The sequence below is a fragment of the Actinia tenebrosa genome, unplaced genomic scaffold (assembly GCF_029948245.1).
Source record: "Actinia tenebrosa isolate PJP-AT-01 unplaced genomic scaffold, QUT_ActTen_1.0 PGA_scaffold1__47_contigs__length_23844297, whole genome shotgun sequence".
Classification (NCBI taxonomy): Eukaryota; Metazoa; Cnidaria; class Anthozoa; order Actiniaria; family Actiniidae; genus Actinia; species Actinia tenebrosa.
The window spans coordinates 19,185,002-19,207,926 of record NW_028292578.1 but is presented as its reverse complement, the minus strand read 5'-3'; the positions used below and the strand labels follow the sequence as shown (position 1 = coordinate 19,207,926).

At 39.1% G+C, this 22,925-nt stretch overlaps 1 protein-coding gene across 1 annotated transcript; it reads left to right on the top strand.

Annotated features, from left to right (window-relative positions):
• The first annotated feature begins 2 nt into the window (after positions 1-2).
• Positions 3-22,765, top strand: LOC116294055 (ATPase MORC2). Its single transcript, XM_089032959.1, has 39 exons — positions 3-282; positions 708-761; positions 1,302-1,336; positions 6,666-6,734; positions 7,109-7,199; positions 7,287-7,331; positions 7,431-7,497; positions 7,623-7,697; positions 8,059-8,149; positions 8,589-8,647; positions 8,844-8,914; positions 9,303-9,381; positions 9,529-9,578; positions 9,865-9,944; positions 10,203-10,239; positions 10,411-10,453; positions 10,539-10,624; positions 11,085-11,177; positions 11,776-11,823; positions 11,915-12,002; positions 12,286-12,352; positions 12,509-12,533; positions 12,912-13,015; positions 13,163-13,268; positions 13,587-13,698; positions 13,790-13,861; positions 14,179-14,289; positions 14,736-14,798; positions 14,981-15,046; positions 18,439-18,480; positions 18,894-18,947; positions 19,022-19,109; positions 19,578-19,737; positions 19,975-20,011; positions 20,171-20,412; positions 21,021-21,114; positions 21,188-21,226; positions 21,323-21,523; positions 21,650-22,765. The coding sequence occupies exons 1-39, from the start codon at positions 212-214 to the stop codon at positions 21,743-21,745; spliced, it is 3,111 nt and encodes a 1,036-aa protein (XP_088889085.1). The 5' UTR covers positions 3-211; the 3' UTR covers positions 21,746-22,765.
• The last annotated feature ends 160 nt before the right edge of the window (positions 22,766-22,925 follow it).

Sequence of the window (22,925 nt, the reverse complement as noted above, 5' to 3'; positions counted from 1 at the left end):
ACTATATAAGTGTAGGCATTTGACTAGAACCTCTTCTTCAGCAAGGAGATTCCTATAAATAAGTTTGAAGTTGTTTCTTGTACCAAGTAAACGTCCAAATACTATCTTCCAGAAGGGAAGGCAGTGTCTTTTAGCAGTTCAGAGCACTGTTATCAATTACTACGGCCTTTTCAAGTCAGTGTTCTTCTTCCAGTGTTCTAGTGGTGCCTACATGGCAACGTGTGACGCATATGCTTCCATCGCGAGAGCTCAACTAACTTTCGATTATCTGCATACTAACAGGTAAGTTTAACGGATGCAATGATGATCAAAATCTGCAGGTACTTAACTTGATTTGGCTAAGCGCCGTCAGCTATATATTTCGCGGGCTTTTGCATGAGTTTAACTGTAAGACTTCAGCGAGTAAATTTTACGTCGTTTACCTTCGCGTATAGTAGAGTTTTGCTAGGGTTTTCCTCTTTCTGAAGTAACTTCTGAATTTGCTGTATCGTGTGGTGTTGAGGAATAATGATTTTATCCTAAGAGTCGGTCATCTCATTTGAGGTACGTATACGTGCTCCGTGGGCTAGCATGCGAATGCAGTGGTTTTCTGAAACACGAGAACGCATGGAATGATTACAGAATCGCTGAACCATATCATTGTCTACAGTGTGTTTTCATGAATGAAACCAATTATACAGTGAGATTTCTCTTTCATTTTCTTCTAGTACTACCCATGAATTCCTCTTTGGCGCTCTTGCTGAGCTTGTAGATAACGCCAGGTAAGTCGATCCCTAAAGTCACTCACTTTGTGAACGCATCCGATCCCCGTAATACTAAGTTCTTATTACTCATGGCTAGCTAATCATAGCGATCCCTATCATTCAAACGGTAAACATAATTTCATTAGGTTACATCATCTTCGGACAACACAAATCATTTTCTGATAAATAGTCTGTAATTCGGAAGCGACTTTGCAAATATTAATAATTCTCATGCGCTCTCCTTGAACAGTGCTTTATCAGAGGGCTTTTCGTAAAATGATCTTCCAGAAAGTGTTTACGTAATTCGTCAATCAGCGCGCGTCGTTTGCCTCAATGAAGTTTACACGTTTGCGTTCCTTGATAGATCCATAGTAAAACAGCAATTATAGAAAGAAAAAAATATTTTAATAACGTGGTTGATATTTCGCTTGGGACCTAATGACATAATGTTTACTCCGATCTTACTCCACTCTCTTATTTAAGGTTTCCAGTGCACCTGCTTATAAAGGTGGGAGCATTACCAGTACTGACAAATGATAATATTCTTGAATCCCATAGAGATGCTGCATCCAAAAGGATTGATATTTACTCAGGTTTGTACTTAATGAAAAACAAGACTTCAAATTAGACCTATGATTTTACTTGGTTAGACCAGTATCTACATATTTGTATGCATATGGATATGTTTGAAAATACATAAAAATCTCTGTGGTCTGCATTTCAATGGCTTTTTAAGAAATAAAAGGAATTAAAAAAAATTTTTTTCTCATTTTCATTAAATATATCGCAATGCTCATGAAATAAGACAAACTATTTCTTTATGATTGAAAAAATCTGGTTAATCTTAACTGAGGTTAATTAAATCTTCAATATTTTTCATAACTTTGTTTCTAACTTTTGTGTAATAACATGAACTTTAGATTACTCCAAAAATTTTTTTATTATAATGCATTGCATTGGTAAAGTTCTTCATTTTAGTGTTAGTTTTGGCAAACGAAGAATAGATATCCACTCTGAGCCAGAGAAATAATATATTTTTGAGTTAGTTTTTAAAGCAAAAATGATTCATAATTCTATATACTATCTTGGTTCTAAATTATTAATTTTACCTTCATAGAGTTCCCATGGGTATGTATTTTAAATAAAGTGATTTTTCCTTTGGATGCAACCACATGACTCAAAATCCCTATAGCCCCTATATTAGTTGAAGAGAATATCCTAATGAGAAATGCTTTGTTATCATCAACCAATATGGCTGCTATGACATAACAGACATCCCAAGAATTTGAAGTGTTAAGTAATGTTTAAAAAACTCAAAAACCTCTTACTCTTTAGAAAAAGAGGATTTTGTTTGATTAATTAAGCACCAGATTCATGGAAGTTGTCATAGACACAGATACACATCGAAGAGATAGGAGTGTTTCCTGTATTTAAATAATCAGTTTTTACTTTTTTAATTTTCCTTACTATTGTTACTATTGATTTATGGTTTTCTAAGTAATGTTTAATAAACGAGCAGGAGTGTTTTATCGGGTATAAAACACGAGGCGCAGCCGAGTGGTTTTAGACCCGATAAACCACGATCTGCGAGATTATTGAACGGCTTAGAAAACTTATGATGTTTGTTCTCATTGTGTACCGATTTTTTTACGAAATGAACCAAGTTTGATAGAGAAAATCCAAGTTAAAGTTTATGCAAATGAAGACGAATCTTTATCAGATATAAAATCACCTTCATGGTCATGATTTCTATTGTGTTTTCTTCATGAATTATTAATGAGTTTTCTAACACCTGGCAAAAGTTTCATTAGATCCATTATCAAGAAACTTTCATCAAGCTTCAGTTTGTTTATAATCTTAAACTTTGATAAAATTTGTTTTAAGTTAATAACATGGCTTGTGTAGGATTAATTGCAAGCAATATCTTAGATTAAAATTACCTTCCCTTTTAATTTACTTTTTGAGTTTTCAGACAATCTGAAAAAATAAAAGAGAAATTAGTGTCAATGATCCATGTGAATGTTTGGTGTATTTAACCACAACACCTTATATTCTACGCTAACTGACTAACCATGGCATTGAAATTTTCACTAATTTGCCATGATGAATAGAAAAAAATCTTCTGTTTAAGGCTTATGACATTAAAAATATTATGCCAAAGTCATTTTCATCGTATTTTTTATGAAATATATTTTGAAAATTTTAATGTTGCATTTTAGAATATATCTTAAGGTGCACCTGCAGTTTAGGTATTAAGTTTGTCCATGGTTAATATGTATTATTAACTATGGTTTGTCATATCTCTTTGCTTCTTTGTCCATTCAACTTTAGTCATTTCCCAGAACAATCTTGTAGTTTTTGCTTTTTTTCAGCAATTAATTATTTCCAGCTAGAGCTAAAATCTTTTGAACTGAGATTGTGGTTTTCCAAGCTTCATTTCCTATTTACAGCGTCTTGACGTATGTAGTACTAAGACCTTTGTTTGGTTGTTAATGTGTTTTAGCCTTTTATGAACTCCTCGCTTTTAGGTCGACAGGACAGTTATAGAATTGCTTACTCAAAATCTTAACACGTGAAAAAAACACTTCGAAATGAGTGATAACCCGCCGAAATGAGTGAACAATGAATAATCATAAAACGTCCCTTTTATTCGTTATTTCAGCTTATATGTAGCCCCTGTTTTACGAAATATATTTATTAACTTTATTTACATCTTTTATTTTATATGTCTAACGCACGAGTGAAAGTATTGTGTGCTTTGACGGGGGTCAAGCTGTCCTTTGAGTATTCCATTCAATCTTTGCTGAAAGAATGCCCACCCCCATTGCGAGCAAGAAGCTTCTCTCCTGTAGAACAAAGGGAAGGTGTTTATTCCATTTTCATCTCGTAGTGCGAGAAGGACTGTTGGTGGATGGCACAATATAATACAAACTGCGTGACATCTGTCGAGTGGCTGCAGAACCTTTATTGGTGGATGTTAGAATGAATATATCCGATTGGCAATTGCAGCATCGCCAGCTGTAATACATCAAAGAATTGAACATGAACAATCTTCCTGGACTTTTCGTCTCCATGAAGTCTGCTGCCGGCCAAGAACGAGAGTCTAGTTTAATATTGGGCAAATGTATTTGTTGGGAAAATAAGGTGCAGCATACTATTTGGATATTGGATATTGGTTCGTGCCTTGTTCACCGGAACAATTGTCTTGAGTGCGGCCTGGGAAAACAGCTTCAGCGATGGAAGACAAAGTTTTACGCTTTAGGAAATCACGAAAGGTCCTGGTGTGTACTGAACATGGAAACTGAGGAACAGAGATAATGGAATATTACGATCGAGTCACTTTAATGTATGGCCTTGAAGGACAAAGCTTTACAAGTTAGGAAATCACGAAAAGTTCTGGTGTGCAATGAACACGAAAACTGACTGGCAACAGAGATGATCGAATACTATTACGATAACGTCACTGTGACGTATAGCCTTGGATCAAAGCTTCAGGGATGGAGGACAAAGCTTAACACGTCAGAAGATCATGAAAACTTCTTGTGTGTAAGACTGGCAACAGACATAATCAAATATTACTATCAAGTTACTGTGATGTATGGTCTTGGATCAAAGCTTCATTGGTAAAGGACACAGTTTCACACTCAGTAAATCAAGTAAATCGAGACAAGTCATGGTACGTCTTCAATGAAGAAAACTAAACAACAGAAATCAGTGTTTGATTGTAGACAGCGTCTGTTAGCGAAGACCAAATGCACAAAATTAATAACGACGTTGCTGAAAGCGTCGCAGAGCAAGGAAGTGTATCACGATGCTGCGTCGTATCATTGTTTTGAATTATTAATCAAAATACCTGAACTACTCTATGAATAAGTAACGAAAATTTTGCACGGTAAATGAAAACCATAGTAAGAAACCGCTGAAGAATAGTCTATCGAGTCAAGGGTTTCATGGATATATTCCAGACAAGCAAAATCAAGGAGACTTCAAGCAAAGTGCAGTCTGACCAAGTGATGATTACCATACGAAGTAACCACTGAAAAAAAGACAACTCGCCATAACCGAAGTTTCTCAAGTATCCCCAAGCAGGAGAAGAATTTGGATTGATTGTTAACTAATCATTTGAAAGTGCTTTTAACTAGGTGAATTGGATTGTTAATACTTGCCTCGTTACTCCATCCATTACAATCACAATAACTGGATGCCTGCAGAGAACATAGGAGGGAACCATATCATTATTCAAGATTCAGACTGGTTACTCCATGGCAGGGCTCGAGACGAGTTAATCTGCTACCCTATTATCAGCATTCCCACAGCTTCCTCAGGCTGGTTACTCCATGGCGAGGCTCGAGACGTGTTAACCTGCTACCCTATAAATTCCTACTATCAGTCTTCCTACCGCTGGCGAAGTGTGCGATTCCTCAAATGCAACAATATCAAACAATGTGTCTCAGAAACCCAAGATCTTGGAATGAATACAAGTTAAAATACACTACAGATGAAACTGTCTTTAATGGTTTCTAATATGTAGCCTACGCTACGTACTCTACTTTTAGTTGTAAGCTCCTCAGCCATGTGCTTGTCGCCTGAAATTTTAGTTCGTTCAATAGGCCGTCGTATTAACACCAGGAACGCTTCCGAAACGCGGATCAACGGAAATCTCGTGAAGTTTCTGAAGTCTGTACGACCGTTATCTATACGGGCTCTAAAGAATGATCTTCAGGCCGATGATGTTTTCACTGGTTGAAAGTGTTGTCACATGATTTCCCATCCATCCTTTCAACTCAGTGTTGCTTAACTTCGTTCGTTTGGCTGGATTGGATTGAACGCTGGTCTAGGTAGCTTGGTCGTTACGCAGTAAAGTAACACTAAAAAACAAACATTACAACTGATTTCCGAGAGTATAATTCTCGATTTCAAATGCGCTCTTTTCTCTTTTCAAAACAGTACGTTCATTGAGCCATTATAAGACCTCGCTCAAGTCCACTGACTTGATCCATCTGTTTACTAACTATACTAATCCCTAACTAACTGGCTTTAACTTTAGACTTCTCTATCATGGCTGTCCTCCGTAAGCGTCAATAGCCCTTTTTACATCTCCCTTATCCGAGAACTAACAAACTAATTAATTGCTAGCTATTACTTGTCCATGGCATTTGAAACACAAAAGACGCACGGACGAACGAATTTGAGGTCCGTTGCGGAACGAGGACATCCGAGAACCTGAGAAAAGATAGAGCATATCTCTCTCAAATCCATAGGATTACTGTACATTTACGAAACGTAAGAAACGGCAATGTTGCGGTAACATTGTTACCGGAAATGCTTCCTCTTTTATTGCACGCGGAGCATTTGCTAGGAATAAAAAATGAAAGTGAAAATAATAGTTTTTTTATACATTTTAACCCAAAGAGGAAACGATTTTCACTAATTTTCATGACACTTATTAATAAGTCATGCATGCCGATACTAGCACCATAATCTTTACTGAATTCTGTGTTTCTAATAGATTTGTTACAGAGCATTTTTATGTATTTTACTTTTAAAAACAGTGATATACTTAAGTAAGCCCTGTTTACAAGTAGAGTGACCTTACAACGTTTGTATGTGTTGTCGCCAGGAAAGAAAACAAATTACTTTCCCTTAGCACTGCGTCTCTCATCCTACTTGTAAACGGGCATCATAACAAGTCTGAAACGTCTGCAAGGTTTTACGTCCTACGTGATATCGAATAAGTTAGACTAAGGTGAAACAACCAACTTCACATGAGCCGAACCGAATGACATCAAAGAAGACCGCCTTGTTATTCATTGTTTGAATTAGGTTCGGCTCATTTCAAGCTCGACGTTTGACCTGGGCGTTAGAGTTCGATTCTAGTTTTAGGAAGATTAATGATAAAATAATATCTAATTTTTCTTTCAGTTCCTGCCGAATCTTACCGTGGTAAATACATGCTCTGTTTTCTGGATGACGGCGATGGAATGGATCCAGGTACGAAAAATATTATCACTTTTATCTGCGCGGAACACTGAAACCACCTTTGAGCTGAGCTAAGACGAATAGGCCCTTTGCAGATAAGCAATCGCGTGCTGATTCATTTACTGAGAGCAAATGAATGAACATTTTGATTCCCATGGGTGAAATTTACTGGAGAGCAAACAAACTTTCTACAACCTGTTTCGAGAAATCGTAATAAAACTGCATTTCGTAACACACTGGATACACATCTTTTCATTCAGTTCTTTACAAGTACTTAAAAAGAATTATCAATTTAAAATAAAAACACAAATTTTGCATTCCGGTACAGACACGTGACCGTTAACTGCAAAGGGCCTATTGATGCTGATTTTTGAATTTTTTTCCAGACGAGGTGGCGAACGTAATCAAATTTGGTCGGTCTGACAAAAGAATCATAGACAAAAACATGATTGGTCAATACGGCAACGGGCTAAAGTCGTGAGTACAAGGAGAATCCCTTTTCCTCTGAAAAAATATAACTCTCTTTCCTTCTTATATAGCTTATGTATCTTATTTTTCTCACAGGGGCACCATGAGAATAGCTAAGGATGTGCTGTTGTTTACTAAAAAGTAAGTCTCGTTTTCGCTTCTTCCCTTTCTCTGATCTCCATCCATTCGTTTTTTCCTTTTGTTCCATTAAATTAACCAAGCTTTGCTTGTTTCTTTTAGAGACAACAAATTAAGCTGCCTATTTATTTCACGAACGTTCCAAGAAAAAGAGAAAATATTCGACGAGGTTTGTGCACCCCAGCAACTCTGTTTCTCCTGTTAAGCACTTGTCACGCAACAGGCAGGGTTTTTGGAAATATTTTGCTATTTTGTTGCTAGTTTTGATGATGGAATCTTTTTTTTCGTTTGTAGATCATCGCGCCAATGCCAGCATGGGATGCTAAGACAAAGAAACCGCTTCTTAAGAAAAATCGTGATCCTGAGCAGGTAAAACCAAACCGTTTTAACACTCACGGCATTGGTTACGATTTCAACCAGTCACAAAGTAAGAAACCTTCAACGTCCAATCATAGTGCCTTGAGCTAAAAAAACCAGTGCATTCTGGTCTAGCTTGGGTAAAAACTCAGCTTTTTTTGCTTGTGTACCCCAGCAAGACCACGATGTCTTATTTGCCTAACAAAACCTCATAATACCACAAGTTCCGCGCTAATACAAAATTTCTAGAGTTTCATTCGTTGTTCTCGTTAAATGTTTGTTTTACTGTAGATGGGTTCCCTGTGGAGAAGTCTACTACTTATCCAAGTTATGGGTTTCCTTGGCTTAATAATACAATGTTTTTATTCTACAGCACAAGACAGAAGTTGATATCATTACAAAGTATTCACCTTTCAAAACAACAGAAGACATATTCAACGAATTTGATAAAATCAAGTCAACAGGTTTGTAAACGGGATTAATGGTTCGCGGCTATCATTGCTTTCTTTGCCGCTGACACGAAAAATATAATTACATCTTTATTATTAAGACAAGAAGAACGTGGATGATAGGAATCGCGATGTACAGTATACACCTAATTCAAAAAACGTTTTCATCGCCAAAGGCGATAGGCGATAGGTCATTCCGACATGGAAATGGTTTCGTTGAATACAAAGAACATCGAATCAGTCTCAGCACGAAGGTCCATACTCTTGACGTGAATAAGAAGAAGGAACACAAGTCATTCCAGCTATTCTTGGATCTTGGAATGACATATATCCTATCGCTTTTCGCCTATTGCCTATCGCCTTTGGCGATGACAACGTTTTTTGAATTAGGGGTATATAAGTCATGGTTGCTATGACTGACATTGTTACTGATGGTTTTGCTTTGTCGTGACAGGAACGTTGGTTTTGCTGTTCAACATGTCCTTAATGGATAACGGAGAACCCGAACTTAACGTGAGTAGACGAACACATTTAATATAGGATAACTCCCAAGAGAAAAACGATGACGGAATAAATGACGGCCATGTTGGATGTTGTTGATAGAAAGTCACGTACTGACAGACGAATGACAGATCTTCAAAACAGTGTGGATCTTGTGATATCCACTTTGAAACCTTTTATTAAAAGATGGCCATGGTGTTTATTGCAGGTCACTGCCGATCCTTATGATATCGTTATGGCTGATCCCTACGTTGGTGAATCGTATGGCGATGATAACTAGTAAGTCATTTGGGCACATAGATAGTCTGACTGCATACAGTGGCCAATCTAGGGAGAGTGAGACCAGGGGCTGTGTAGCTCTTTCGATTTCCCTCAGCTGAATTTTAACCTCCTAAGTTGACAATTATGGGTCTATTGGGATACGATCACTTAAGGCCGAGGGCAAACGTCGAACTTTCCATGCACCGATCTCAATTACATCAAAGAATGCCGCCTCATTATCACCTGATATCCATTGTCTTTAATGAGTTCGGTGCATGGAAAGTTCGACGTTTGCCCTAGGCCTAGGGAGACGCTCAAGGGCATTAGCTTAACCGTTTAAGCTATTCGGGTGTATACAATACAAACGATTGCGTAAACATTTAATTGTTGTTTCTTCAACTTGCAGCGTTATTCCTGAACGAAAGTCATTTCGTGCCTACACGTCGGTCTTATATCTTGATCCAAGGATGAAGATCTACATTCAGGTGTGTATTTATTCTGTTTTTATCCACGGATTCGTTCATACAGACAACTTTGGTGTGGCTACTTTAATGCAAATTTTCCTTCTGTAGGGTATTAACGAATTCATCATTCAGGTTTAATGTGATTGTTTTTGTTATTTATATTTTTAGGACAAAAAAGTTCGTACAGTCAGATTAACTACGTCCCTCTATAAAACTGCGTAAGTTATTTTAGAGTATTTCAAATCAACTAGATGTAAATGTTTCCAATTCCAACGATTTCAAACTTGGCACTGCAGGATATCAGTGATTAATTGTCCCCGAAGCCGAGGGAGGGTTAGTGGTAGTTCTTCTGTTAGGGATATGATATTATGATACTAGTATAAAGGAATAATAATCAGAAAACGTCAAGTAGTTGGCAATTCATACCTTCTCGCGGTCCTACCGCGCTGCACAGGTGGAGAGTTTTCACTAACATCTGTTCTTACTTGTTCGTTACCGTTACAGATCTTACACTTTTATGTCGAAGCGCTTCAAGTGTCGATTAGAACGCGAGGAGAAGAAAGCTGCAACGGAGTTGAAAACAGGTCAGTCCCATCGTGTGAACAGTCTTTATAGAAAAGGGTCCAATAACCGCGGTCCAATAACCGCGGTCCATTAAAGGCATTACCATTACTATTCTCCTTGGTGTATTCCCTAGGGTCTTTTCCTCGAGACACGGGACATTACTCATCTGGCCATGTTCCATCGTGTAAACAGTCTTTATAGTCAGGGTCATTAACCGCGGTCCACTAAAGGGTCCATTAACGGTTCTAATAAAGACACGTGTGCCTCGTTTTTTACAGCTGAAGCCAAAGCACATGAACTGGAAATTCAAGACAGGTAAGAATAAATTTTCTGATCTTTGAAAGAAAAAAAGAACTTCAATTTTATCGAACGCCGCTGAAACAACCTCTGGGCTGACCTAAGTGACTGGGCATAGCCAACTCACAGATCGAATTGGAATTTATCGGGCAACTGCTCACCTTACATGCTTACATGTATTTTCTTTAGGGAAGAAAGAGAAAAAGCAGAAAGAACGTGCAAAGACTCAATCGTAAGTATTTAGTCGTAATTCATTTCTCTCTTACTTGGCATACCCGTGGATTCAATCGCTTAAACGCTGTTTTCTTGGCCTTCAGGCAGTACAAAGACAGGCTGGTGCTCGTTTAGCTGAAGCAAGAGCAGATGTCAACATCAAGAAGATGATTTTGAACAACACAAGGAAGTACGTCTATTTTTTTACCAAGGACTTGTTCTACATAGTATTCCATAAAAAATGAATCGAAACTTTTGTTATCTTATCTTTTTCTCTGCCCGATTTTTCTCGTCCAAGCTCCTCCCCTCTCTCGATGTTTTATTTGTTACGTCATAGCCGCCAAGTTTGAAATTAACAACAGCTTTCCATTGATTTTGTCCAGTCTGTTATATCAAAGCGGTTATGAATAAAACATATGCTTTGAGGTACCAAGATTAAACAACGTGAAATAAACTTTGTTGGGCTCAAATGGTGCACTATTTTGAAAACAAGAGTATAGTCTGCTTTGGAAAATAGACTTTCCTTCCTTTCCATGTTCCTTTTCCTTCTTTGCCCATCATCTATTTCCTCATTTTCTTACTCCTACCCGATGATCAGTACAAAGTAAATAGAGTCATAGGGTAATGAAGATCTTTTCTAATCTTTGCAGAGCTTTGAAAGACCCGCAATCGTTAGAGTTTATTTTTGGCATCAATTTAAACAAGCGACGGTGCTACGGAGTCATGGTTTACAACTGTAACAGGTTTGTGGGTTTGTTACGTCGCGTTCATTGATAACTTGGTATTTTCGCACTTCTATTAAGTGGACTCCTTCTTGTCCTTGCTTGGTGTCCGCCTAAATGGTGTCTGATAAATAGGTTTGTTTACATAACTGAAAGCGGGAAGAAAATTTCGCGACCGTGCCAACTAGCTGTCCAATTTATGATGGGTGTCCGCTTAATTGCTGGATTTCACATGACGTCATTTCCTATCCCTTGCGCAATGTTATCAGCTTAATCACAAGTTTTCCTGGCTGAATTTTTTCTGGCTGACAGCACATGGTGGCTAGTGTTTGGCCACCATTTGGAGCAGATAATGAGATTCAAAGATTTTCATCAGCTGATAGAAACCCAGCAATAGAGGTATCACTCGAGTACTAATTTTCTCACTGGACTCTGAAGATGACTTCCGCTCAGGTTGTCGAAACGTCAGTCACCACCAACAACAGTCTTTCTCAAGACTACACTCACCCGGACGATCACATTTCACACCAGACTTTCAACACCTGGGTTCAAACCATTTACTCTTAGAGGTATCACTGTTCCACGATCCTTATTTATAGCAAAATATTTTACTTTGTAGGTTAATAAAGATGTACGAAAAGGTCGGTTGTCAAATGGAAGGAGGAGTGTAAGTATGCTACTCACCTGTGCCTTTACTAGTCATGATATCATTAGTAGATATATATATATATATATTTACGTTCTTATCTTTACCGCAGCCAGGGGTACGGGGTAATGGGTGTGGTCAATGTTCCTTATCTGGTACTTGAGCCAACACATAACAAACAAGATTTTGCCGACGGCAAGGTAAGAATACCACTCTTCATAACAGGCCATATGCACTATCAGGTCACGCAATCATTTTTAAAAGTGTCCATACGTGGCGCGAAAGCTGATCACGTGATCCTGAAAGCTGATTACGTCACGTAATTATCTTTAAAAGTGTCCATACTTGGCGTGAAAGCAGTGATCCTGAATTGTATACAGCTGTACTAGTTTTATATTATAGTGATAAAAGAACGTTTGAACCCGTGACAGAGAGAGAATGATAATTCTTCTGTTTAAGTTTTGAAACATCTTATTTTTGAAGGAGTATAAAGCCTTAACTAGAGCGCTTGGAGAACATCTGGACGATTACTGGAAAAACTGTCCCATTTGTAAGTAAATTTGTCTGTTTGGGGTTTTTCAGTGATTAACATTATGTAAGGGATTGGGGATGCCAACTACAAAAATGCTAGACCTCTCATAACCTACAAAATTATTGCCGTTGCAAGCGCTGTTGTTCTTAGTGGATTTCCTTTCTTTCTCGACAGCCAAACTAGGAGTAGTGAAGTTCTGGTAAGTGGAATCAAATATATATATTAAAAAAATAAGAAGTTTTATCTCTTTCTCTCACTATTATTGCTGTTATTTCTGTTATTATTTCTGTTATTTTCTATTTTTGTTCCTGTTGTCCTGTTGTCGTTATTGGTGTTAAGCTTAGAACACACGTGCAATGTTGTAGGCAATCGATGTTGCGAGTCACATGACGCAATTTGTTGCAATGCTACTGAAGTAGAAAACGATCCTACTTCAGTAACCATTGTCTGCAATATTGTGCGCAATGATGCACCGCGTGTCAGCCCCTTAAGTGTGCTGTTATTGCTGTTTCTTCTGTCATGGTTTTCTAGCCGTCACATCAAAGGTGACAATAACCAATCTTTATGATATTTTCAGGGATGCATACGGATACAACAGTGCCAAATGGAAAGACGACCCATCCAATGAAGAGAGATATGTTCGGAAACGAATGATGGATCTACCGCTCTACGTACAGTGCGGTAAGTTAGTTCGGATCACACTTGATGCCAAGTTAGTTGCTCCACCATTGTTGGTGAATTCAGAATCAAAATAAGAAAAAATGTAGTTAGGACATAGTTATAATTTGGAGTACAACGGTATTCTAACGGTCTTTCATCTTTGGACAGATAAATGTCTCAAGTGGCGTGAACTGGCGTTCCATTCTAGATATGTACTTCAAGATACTCCTGATAACTGGTGCTGTAAGATGAACCCTGATACAGACTGCAATAAGTACGTTGATCACGCTTATGGCGTTACATACTACTCACCCCCTCCCCCCCAACCTTTGTTGAGTGAGTGCCACATCTTGAGAGCGTTTGAGAGCCATAGGGTTATTGGCGTTCCCACTATATAGTGTCACTTTCTTGAAATAAAGGTTGATTGATCTTAACGCATATGTTTTCATCAAGTCGTAATCGTAGTAAAATTCATTTCGTTACTCTTACATGGCGTGACACATCTTTTAGTTTGCTGTGGTAACGCACACTAGATATTTTATTGTGGCATGTTCTGGAACTTCGAGACTAACCACCAAATATTTATTTCTAGTTGTCAGAGACCGGAGAAAAAGCCAGCAACCATTACCAGAGCCATTCTGAAAAAACGAAAAGTGGAAGAGGATATCAACAGAAATCGGCCGCGAAAAGGTTCTGAACAAAGTGTAAGTAATGAACTAGAATATCGCGTGATACCAACACCGAAACCATTATTTGTATAGTGTTGCATTAAAAATTCCTTTTTTTAAATTCCAGAGCGAAAGTGTGTCCCCAGCGATAGAAAGACCCAAGACCAGCAGAGAGTCTACAAGACCAATTATTAAACCAGTATGTTTTGTTATACAAGTGCCGTATTTTTATTTGTACGGCATAGCTAGCGTGCCATAACTGTGCGTTTAAAAGACTAATATAATGTTACTAGCAGGGGCGGATCCAGGATTTTGTTCAGGGAGGGGTACTGCTGCGCACAAAGTTAACCCAGGGAGAGGTGCACCCCTCAGAATCCAAGGGAAAAAAACAGCATTGGTTATCTTCGAAGTAGGGGCACAAAGTGGAATCAGGGAGGGGTGCGCAACCCCTGCACCCCTCCCCTGGATCCGCCCCTGACTAGTATCACGTTTTATTTATTATTTTTCTCTTACCAGAAACCACAACCACCACCACAACAGAAGCAACCAGTACGAAGCCCATTGAACACGCCAATCCTCCCGAAACCCAAAGCCACTACAAGTAAGACGAGAACACCCATCAGACTGGTAAGCACATGTGTTTTGTACCCAGTATTATCTTAACGTGGGTTGGAACAATGTGCGGTAATTTGAGTCATGTTTACAGGAAACACCAATCAATCAACTTTATTCAAAGAGGGTGACGTATTAACCCAGTGAGTTGTTTAACTTAGGCCCTCGTACGCAGCGCCGTAATATTTGGCTAAGACAAAGGTCTTCCTCACCATTTATCATCAACACTTCTGCCCCTCTGTTGGCGATAACCTTAGGATGTTGATAAGTATCGTGCAAAGTATCTTGTCATAGTGTCCAGTCATATTTTCTGGGAAAGAATTTTAGTAGATGTAATAGGCGATTACATTTCAAGTATTGCTGGTTCTCACGTCCACCATGTTGTTTTTGTCACTCCTACCAACACTGCATTGCCGTCTAGCTTGGGTACAAACATCTTTTGTTCGTCATTTTCCCCCCAGAATACAAAGTCAAGTCCATCGGTTGCTCGTCCAGTCAAACACGAAAGACCACCGCAACAAAAGGTTTGTAACATAAGATTAAAACAGGGGAAGTTAAATAAATTCCTAGCTCGTCTTATCTTGTACACCTTGAAAAAGTTTTCTGGGTTTTCCCTTCCCTAAATTCGTCCCCACAGTTCTATGAGGGGGAGACAGCAACAACGGATTGTCCGTATTCAAATATTGAACGGTTTATTTGTTAACAGGTTGAAGTGAGCAGTAAACCTCGTCCGGCAGTTGATAGTACTAACAGTAAACCAGACAAACAACAGGTAATGTTCTAGATAAGACTTTTTAATCTTATTAGGGAAAAAACTGCATTAGAGAAAGGATCTCAAGATTAGTAAGTCTGGAAAATGTGAACTTGATTGGATGAAAAGTACCAGAATTATTGGCTTTCAAAAGTGTCCCCAGTAACCATACATACTTTCCAGTGTCCCCAGTAACCATACATTCTTTCAAAAGTGTACTCAGTAGCCATACATTCTTTCCAGTGTCCCCAGTAACCATACATTCTTTCCAGTGTCCCCAGTAACCATACATACTTTCCAGTGTCCCCAGTAACCATACATTCTTTCCAGTGTCCCCAGTAACCATATATTCTTTCCAGTATCCCCAGTAACCATACATTCTTTCCAGTGTCCCCAGTAACCATACATTCTTTCCAGTGTCCCCAGTAACCATATATTCTTTCCAGTGTCCCCAGTAACCATACATACTTTCCAGTGTCCCCAGTAACCATATATTCTTTCCAGTGTCTTCAGTAACCATACATTCTTTCCAGTGTCCCCAGTAACCATACATACTTTCCAGTGTCACCAGTAACCATACATACTTTCCAGTGTCCCCAGTAACCATACATACTTTCCAGTGTCCCCAGTAACCATACATTCTTTCCAGTGTCCCCAGTAACCATACATTCTTTCCAGTGTCCCCAGTAACCATACATACTTTCCAGTGTCCCCAGTAACCATACATTCTTTCCAGTGTCCCCAGTAACCATACATACTTTCCAGTGTCCCCAGTAACCATACATACTTTCCAGTGTCCCCAGTAACCATACATTCTTTCCAGTGTCCCCAGTAACCATACATTCTTTCCAGTGTCCCCAGTAACCATACATACTTTCCAGTGTCCCCAGTAACCATACATACTTTCCAGTGTCCCCAGTAACCATACATTCTTTCCAGTGTCCCCAGTAACCATACATACTTTCCAGTGTCCCCAGTAACCATACATACTTTCCAGTGTCCCCAGTAACCATACATTGTTTCCAGTGTCCCCAGTAACCATACATACTTTCCAGTGTCCCCAGTAACCATACATTCTTTCCAGTGTCCCCAGTAACCATACATACTTTCCAGTGTCCCCAGTAACCATACATACTTTCCAGTGTCCCCAGTAACCATACATTCTTTCCAGTGTCCCCAGTTACCATACATACTTTCCAGTGTCCCCAGTAACCATACATACTTTCCAGTGTCCCCAGTAACCATACATTCTTTCCAGTGTCCCCAGTAATCATAGATACTTTCCAGTGTCCCCAGTAACCATACATTCTTTCCAGTGTCCCCAGTAACCATACATTCTTTCCAGTGTCCCCAGTAACCATACATACTTTCCAGTGTCCCCAGTAACCATACATACTTTCCAGTGTCCCCAGTAACCATACATTACTTTCCAGTGTCCCCAGTAACCATACATACTTTCCAGTGTCCCCAGTAACCATAGATTCTTTCCAGTGTCCCCAGTAACCATAGATTCTTTCCAGTGTCCCCAGTAACCATACATACTTTGCAGTGTCCCCAGTAACCATAGATTCTTTCCAGTGTCCCCAGTAACCATACATACTTTCCAGTGTCCCCAGTAACCATACATACTTTCCAGTGTCCCCAGTAACCATACATACTTTCCAGTGTCCCCAGTAACCATACATACTTTCCAGTGTCCCCAGTAACCATACATACTTTCCAGTGTCCCCAGTAACCATACATACTTTCCAGTGTCCCCAGTAACCATACATACTTTCCAGTGTCCCCAGTAACCATACATACTTTCCAGTGTCCCCAGTAACCATACATACTTTCCAGGGTCCCCAGTAACCATACATATCTTTCCAGTGTCCCCAGTAACCATAGATACTTTCCAGTGTCCCCAGTAACCATAGATTCTTTCCAGTGTCCCCAGTAACCATACATACTTTCCAGTGGTCCCCCAGTAACCATACATACTTTTCCAGTGTCCCCAGTAACCATAGATACTTTCCAGTGTCCCCAGTTACCATACATACTTTTCCAGTGTCCCCAGTAACCATACATTCTTCCAGTGTCCCCAGTAACCATACATTCTTTCCAGTGTCCCCAGTAACCATACTATCTTTTCCAGTGTCCCCAGTAATCATAGATACTTTCCAGTGTCCCCAGTAACCATACATTCTTTCCAGTTGTCCCCAGTACCATACTACTTTCAGTGTCCCCAGTAACCATACATACGTTTCCAGTGTCCAGTCCCCAGTAACCATACATACTTTCCAGTGTCCCCAGTAACCATACATTCTTTCCAGTGTCCCCAGTAACCATACATTCTTTCCAGTGTCCCCAGTAACCATACATACTTTCCAGTGTCCCCAGTAACCATACATTACTTTCCAGTGTCCCCAGTAACCATACATTCTTTCCAGTGTCCCCAGTAACCATACATTACTTTCCAGTGTCCCCAGTAACCATACATACTTTCCAGTGTCCCCAGTAACCATACATTACTTTCCAGTGTCCCCAGTAACCATACATACTTTCCAGTGTCCCCAGTAACCATACATTACTTTCCAGTGTCCCCAGTAACCATACATACTTTCCAGTGTCCCCAGTAACCATACATACTTTCCAGTGTCCCCAGTAACCATACATTCTTTCCAGTGTCCCCAGTAACCATACATTCTTTCCAGTGTCCCCAGTAACCATACATACTTTCCAGTGTCCCCAGTAACCATACATACTTTCCAGTGTCCCCAGTAACCATACATTCTTTCCAGTGTCCCCAGTAACCATACATACTTTCCAGTGTCCCCAGTAACCATACATACTTTCCAGTGTCCCCAGTAACCATACATACTTTGCAGTGTCCCCAGTAACCATACATACTTTGCAGTGTCCCCAGTAACCATAGATACTTTCCAGTGTCCCCAGTAACCATACATACTTTCCAGTGTCCCCAGTAACCATACATACTTTGCCAGTGTCCCCAGTAACCATACATACTTTCCAGTGTCCCCAGTAACCATAGATACTTTCCAGTGTCCCCAGTAACCATACATACTTTCCAGTGTCCCCAGTAACCATACATTCTTTCCAGTGTCCCCAGTAACCATACATTCTTTCCAGTGTCCCCAGTAACCATACATTCTTTGTAATTTTTGTTACACTTTTGAAGGCAAAAAATTTTTTCACACTTTTGTGGTTCTTTTTAACGAAAGGCGTTCAAATTTCAGATTTACTAATTTGAGATGCTTTATCAGATGACAAAACTCTTTTGCTTATTAGACTAATATTCACCCTAGTCTCTTGCTCGTTTCTTAAGTGGCCAACACTACAACAACTGAATGAATTTAAATTCAAGTGGCCAACACTACAACAACTGAATGAATTTAAATTTTCATTTTCAACAGAAAGCAAAACGTCCTCATCCTGATACAAGCAATACTACTGAGGTGAGATATGGTCATAAACAATATAATTACACGTTAAGTAGGTGTAAAGTCTAGCCATACTCACAAAGGACGTGCTAATAGGCCCTTTGCTGCTAAGCAATCACGTGCTGATTAATTCACTGAGAGCAAATGAATGAACATTTTGATTCCCATGGGTGAAATTTACTGGACTGCAAACAAACTTTCTACAACCTGTTTCGAGAGATCGTAATAATAAGACTGCATTTCGTAACACAGTGGATACACATCCTTTCCTTCAGTTCTTTACAAGTAGCTAAAAAGAATGACCAGTAATTGCAAAGGGTCTATTGTAATTAAGCTCATTAATCCCTGAATCCCTCTATACCATAATCACAGCATGTTGAAATATCGAGCTATTTTATTTAATGAATCTCATTGTTTTTCTCTTTTAGAATGAAAACGTTAAGCGACGAAAGAGCGACGTAACAGAAGAGGTAGTCGCTAGCGTAAGTAGTAAATGTTCTCAAATCTCGGAAGTCAGAAATCAGGACTGATTTTGATTTTTGTCTCCTATTTTTAGACACCAGAAGTCGATAGTAACGAAATGGACTGGAGTAGTGAAGGAGAGACTGTATCGAGTTGTTCGTCAAGACTATTAGGACACCCAGGTATTAACAGATTTTCAGACAGTTTATTGGGTTAGAGTCATGTATTTATCGGCGACCCGTCCACAAAAAAGTGAATTTTGCATTGTCGATGTATAGAGGCCTCATCGCTTTTGAGAACGAAGGGAAGGAAAATAAAATGAACGAAACGATGGCGACCATATTGGATGACACGACAACTGCAGGGGTCTATCGTGAACATCCTCCAACATGCCCTCTATAATAGACCTTCTCGGCTCGGGTCTAGTGTTTTCCCATTTTCAGACCACATGTTAGTCCCTTGAGAATAAGATTCTTTATTTGAGTTGTATATGAGAAGACACACATTCATGTGTCTCATTCTCATACGCAACCGTTAAACAAAGAAATGATACTCCAGGTAATGACACTTGGTCTGAAATGGGAAAACGTTACGCCCTAGCCGAGGAGGTCTATATCATATTTAAATGATTCCTATGTGATTACTTTAAGGAGAGGGAGACATCACCTCGTTACAGGGCCGGCCTTGTGAAGGTGAAACCGATGATGGCAAATGGCATGTCGGTACTGTAGTATGTCTGAAGGAGAGACCCGATGGTATACGAGTAAAGGTCAAGTTCCAACAACACCCTAGTGACAAGTTCGATAAATGGTAAGAACAGGTTTCCCTTAGACTAAAATCAAACGTCGAACTTTACATGAGCCGAACCTAATGACATCAAAGAAGACTGCCTTGTTATCCATTGTTTTAATAAGGTTCGGCTCATGTGAAGTTCGCGGACGTTTGACATGGGCCTCAGAGGTGCAACCAAATTTCTTCACTACCATGTGCTCTTTGAACTTTATTTAAAAGCTATTGCTTTGTTTATTTAATCATTTATTTCAACAGGTATGACTACCCAGGGCCACATATCCGTATAAACGGGGTAAGTGAATATTCCGTCACATTTTCGTCTAACTTTGAGTTTGACCGGTAAAGCCCTTTTATCTTTCGTCTTTGTCATTATTCGCACATGAAATGTTGGGCTTTAGACCCAATGGAAAACTAACTACATTTAATCAAATATCGGTTCTTACCTTCACAGTCTAAAGAATCCACGCCGATTCCACCTCCTTCAGAGCCGGTCAGTCGACCATCTCCACAACCATCTCCTCAACCTCTTCCATCTAGTTCCATGGTCGAGTTACCCAGTACTACCACGATAGAATCCACGGTAACCATGGAACACGTGCAAGGACAAGCTTCTCCTGTTCGCTCACCTGATAATGGTATATCATCTAATATGGAGACAGAAGAGGCGCTACAAGACGTCGCACAACTCTCCAGGTATAGGAGGTCGTGGCTTGGAATAGGGCTTTTCCAATCGATAATCATGATGCATTGTGGTCTAGCTCGGGTGCAAACAGTATCATATAAGGCATAATGAAGAAAAGATGCCCCATGATCCCTATCTTAGGGTTTATTTAGTGTTGCTTTTGTTTATAGGTTATATGAATGCACTTGTTGCTTCATACTTTGAATGAAAATGTTAATCGTAGTGGTATTGCAGTTTTAACCTATAGAAAGTATAATGGATTTGAAATAACCAACTTTCGATATACTGGTTTGAGAGATAAAGCAAAAAACAATCCGAGTCGAGGTTCTGGGACGTTTACGTTATTATTTCCCCGGAGCCTCGACTCGAAATGCTTTGTGCTTGACTACTCCAGAATATCCAAAGTTGGCTATTCCATTCGATGATCAGAGCACTCTTCTCCATCAATCTGTATTTACTCTGGTTGGATACACGATAGTTAAGAGGGATACACAGAGGTCGTTGGTCGCTAGCTTAATCAAAACATGCGACGTCTAGGAACCAGTAAACTCTAGAATCTTGTGTACATTTGGTTGCTGTTTGCATTTTAAAATGTATTTAATATTTTTGTCACTTATAGGAAAATGTTAGAGTTCTTCGTACCTCCAGAATACCAACTGACAAAAGAGCAGCTTGGAAGCTTATCGATATGGGAGCTGAGAAAGTTTAATGTGGTAAGCTATCTCTCGTGTAAGAATATCTAGAACATCTAGTGAGTTGCTAACTTATTCTTTTGGCTTACTGCAGAAAGACTTCTGTGACAAGTACGAGGAAGGGTTAGGCACGGTAAGATATCATCTTTGCTCCTATTTATTTCTTTTTTTCAATTTTCATTTCATTTTCATTCCATTTATTTGCGAATCTCACTTTTTTCATTTCTAGATTATGAACAAAATAACGACGGAAGGAAAAAGATCGGAACAAATAGCAGAAGAAATGCAGAAAAAGCACGGAGAAGTATCAGAAAAACTGACAGAAACCATACAAACAATGCAACAGAAGGAAACAGAGCATGCAGAAACTACAACACGACTAACCAGATTGCAAAGAAAAACAGCTAGACTGATAGGCATGTTAAACGATGTAAGTACTATTATCACCATAGCTTCGTGCTTAACGTTATATCACGTCTTATATTCATGTACATTTCTATTGTTGTAATATGAGTGTCACCTTGGTTTAGTTTCTTGTCTTTTTTCGTTCCCACAGAACTCCGATGAAATCCAAATCCCAGACGACTCAGTGGAAGAGACACTTGATAACTTCATCACTATATTAGAGAACGAGGGCAGTCAGACACAGTGACAGACCGACCTATAGATATCTTTATTCTACTACATCTCGTCCATACGTCTTCATTTTCTTCAGCAAAATGTATCAATACTCATCCTTCTAATACTCCTCTAAATTCTTCGATTGCACATTACGTCATTGCGGCCACGTTGGTGCCATTTCACCATAGATTTCTCATTAGCATCAATTCTTAACCGCACCAAGATGGCCGCCATGTTTTTTCTCTTTTGACTCTCTTGGGAATGCTTGCAACCCGCTTTCAACATATAGGTCGTTAAGGTCTCGACCTTGGAATCCTGTTTCTACTCTTTGTCCAGAATGTAGCACCCGAGTACAAGCTGTTGGTGTTTTGGTTTCGAGAGAATCCAAACTCAACAGTAGTATTTCTCGAGCGTCAATCTGGATATCTCTTCTTGGTAACTTACTTTATTCCTCTTTTTACTTATCAACAATTCCCTGGATCACAATAGAAACCACTGGCAGCCAAAGCTTTCCTTATAAAACGTACACAGGAACCTTGTTTGGGCTCCCTTTGTGGAAACGAGCATTCTTAAGACTTCTGGGTAAATGTTGTGGAGCATCGGTCGACGATCTTCATAGTCGAAACAGGCTTGTAAATTCAGTACCCTTCAAGTCGAAGAAAATAACGTTCACTTCTAAAAAACCTGTAAATATGGCTCGCGTCCTCTAAGAAGAAGATGACCCTCACTAGACAAGTAACTAAAATTCAACTTTTTAGAATTCAGCTTTTTGCCTGGCGTTTTGCAAGCCACGATCAAGACATTCGCTGTTACCAGCCAGTTAATCTTGAGTTATGTATAAATAATAAATACTGTTACGGTTCGTTTAGAAATTGCAGCACCATCACTTGGATGGGAGATTTTATATGATAGAATTTTGTTACATTTACTTTGTAAATAAAAATGTAATAAATTTATGACGCTTTAGATGTAATTACAACCCTTGACAGGATGTAAGGAGCGTTTTTTGATTAAAATAAAATTAGAGCAATTTATTTGCTAAAATTAACAAGATGATTTGAAGGGTATTCAATCAAAGTAAAATGAAATATTGGATTTAAATATTAGAATAATTCAGGACCAACCCTCCCCTGACGAAAGCACAATTTTAATCTTTGTAAATGGGTTGAAATTGGTTCCAGAAAAGGTGTCGATTAGATGGAGGTTCAGAT

What these genes read in the sequence shown, in the direction of transcription:
- LOC116294055 (XM_089032959.1), top strand. Translation starts at nt 212, where the DNA reads ATGGCAACGTGTGACGCATATGCTTCCATCGCGAGAGCTCAACTAACT. An exon ending in AAGATTTTGCCGACGGCAAG is followed by an intron (nt 12,003 to 12,285) that starts GTAAGAATACCA and finishes TTATTTTTGAAG; the next exon opens with GAGTATAAAGCCTTAACTAG. An exon ending in CTGGAAAAACTGTCCCATTT is followed by an intron (nt 12,353 to 12,508) that starts GTAAGTAAATTT and finishes CTTTCTCGACAG; the next exon opens with CCAAACTAGGAGTAGTGAAG.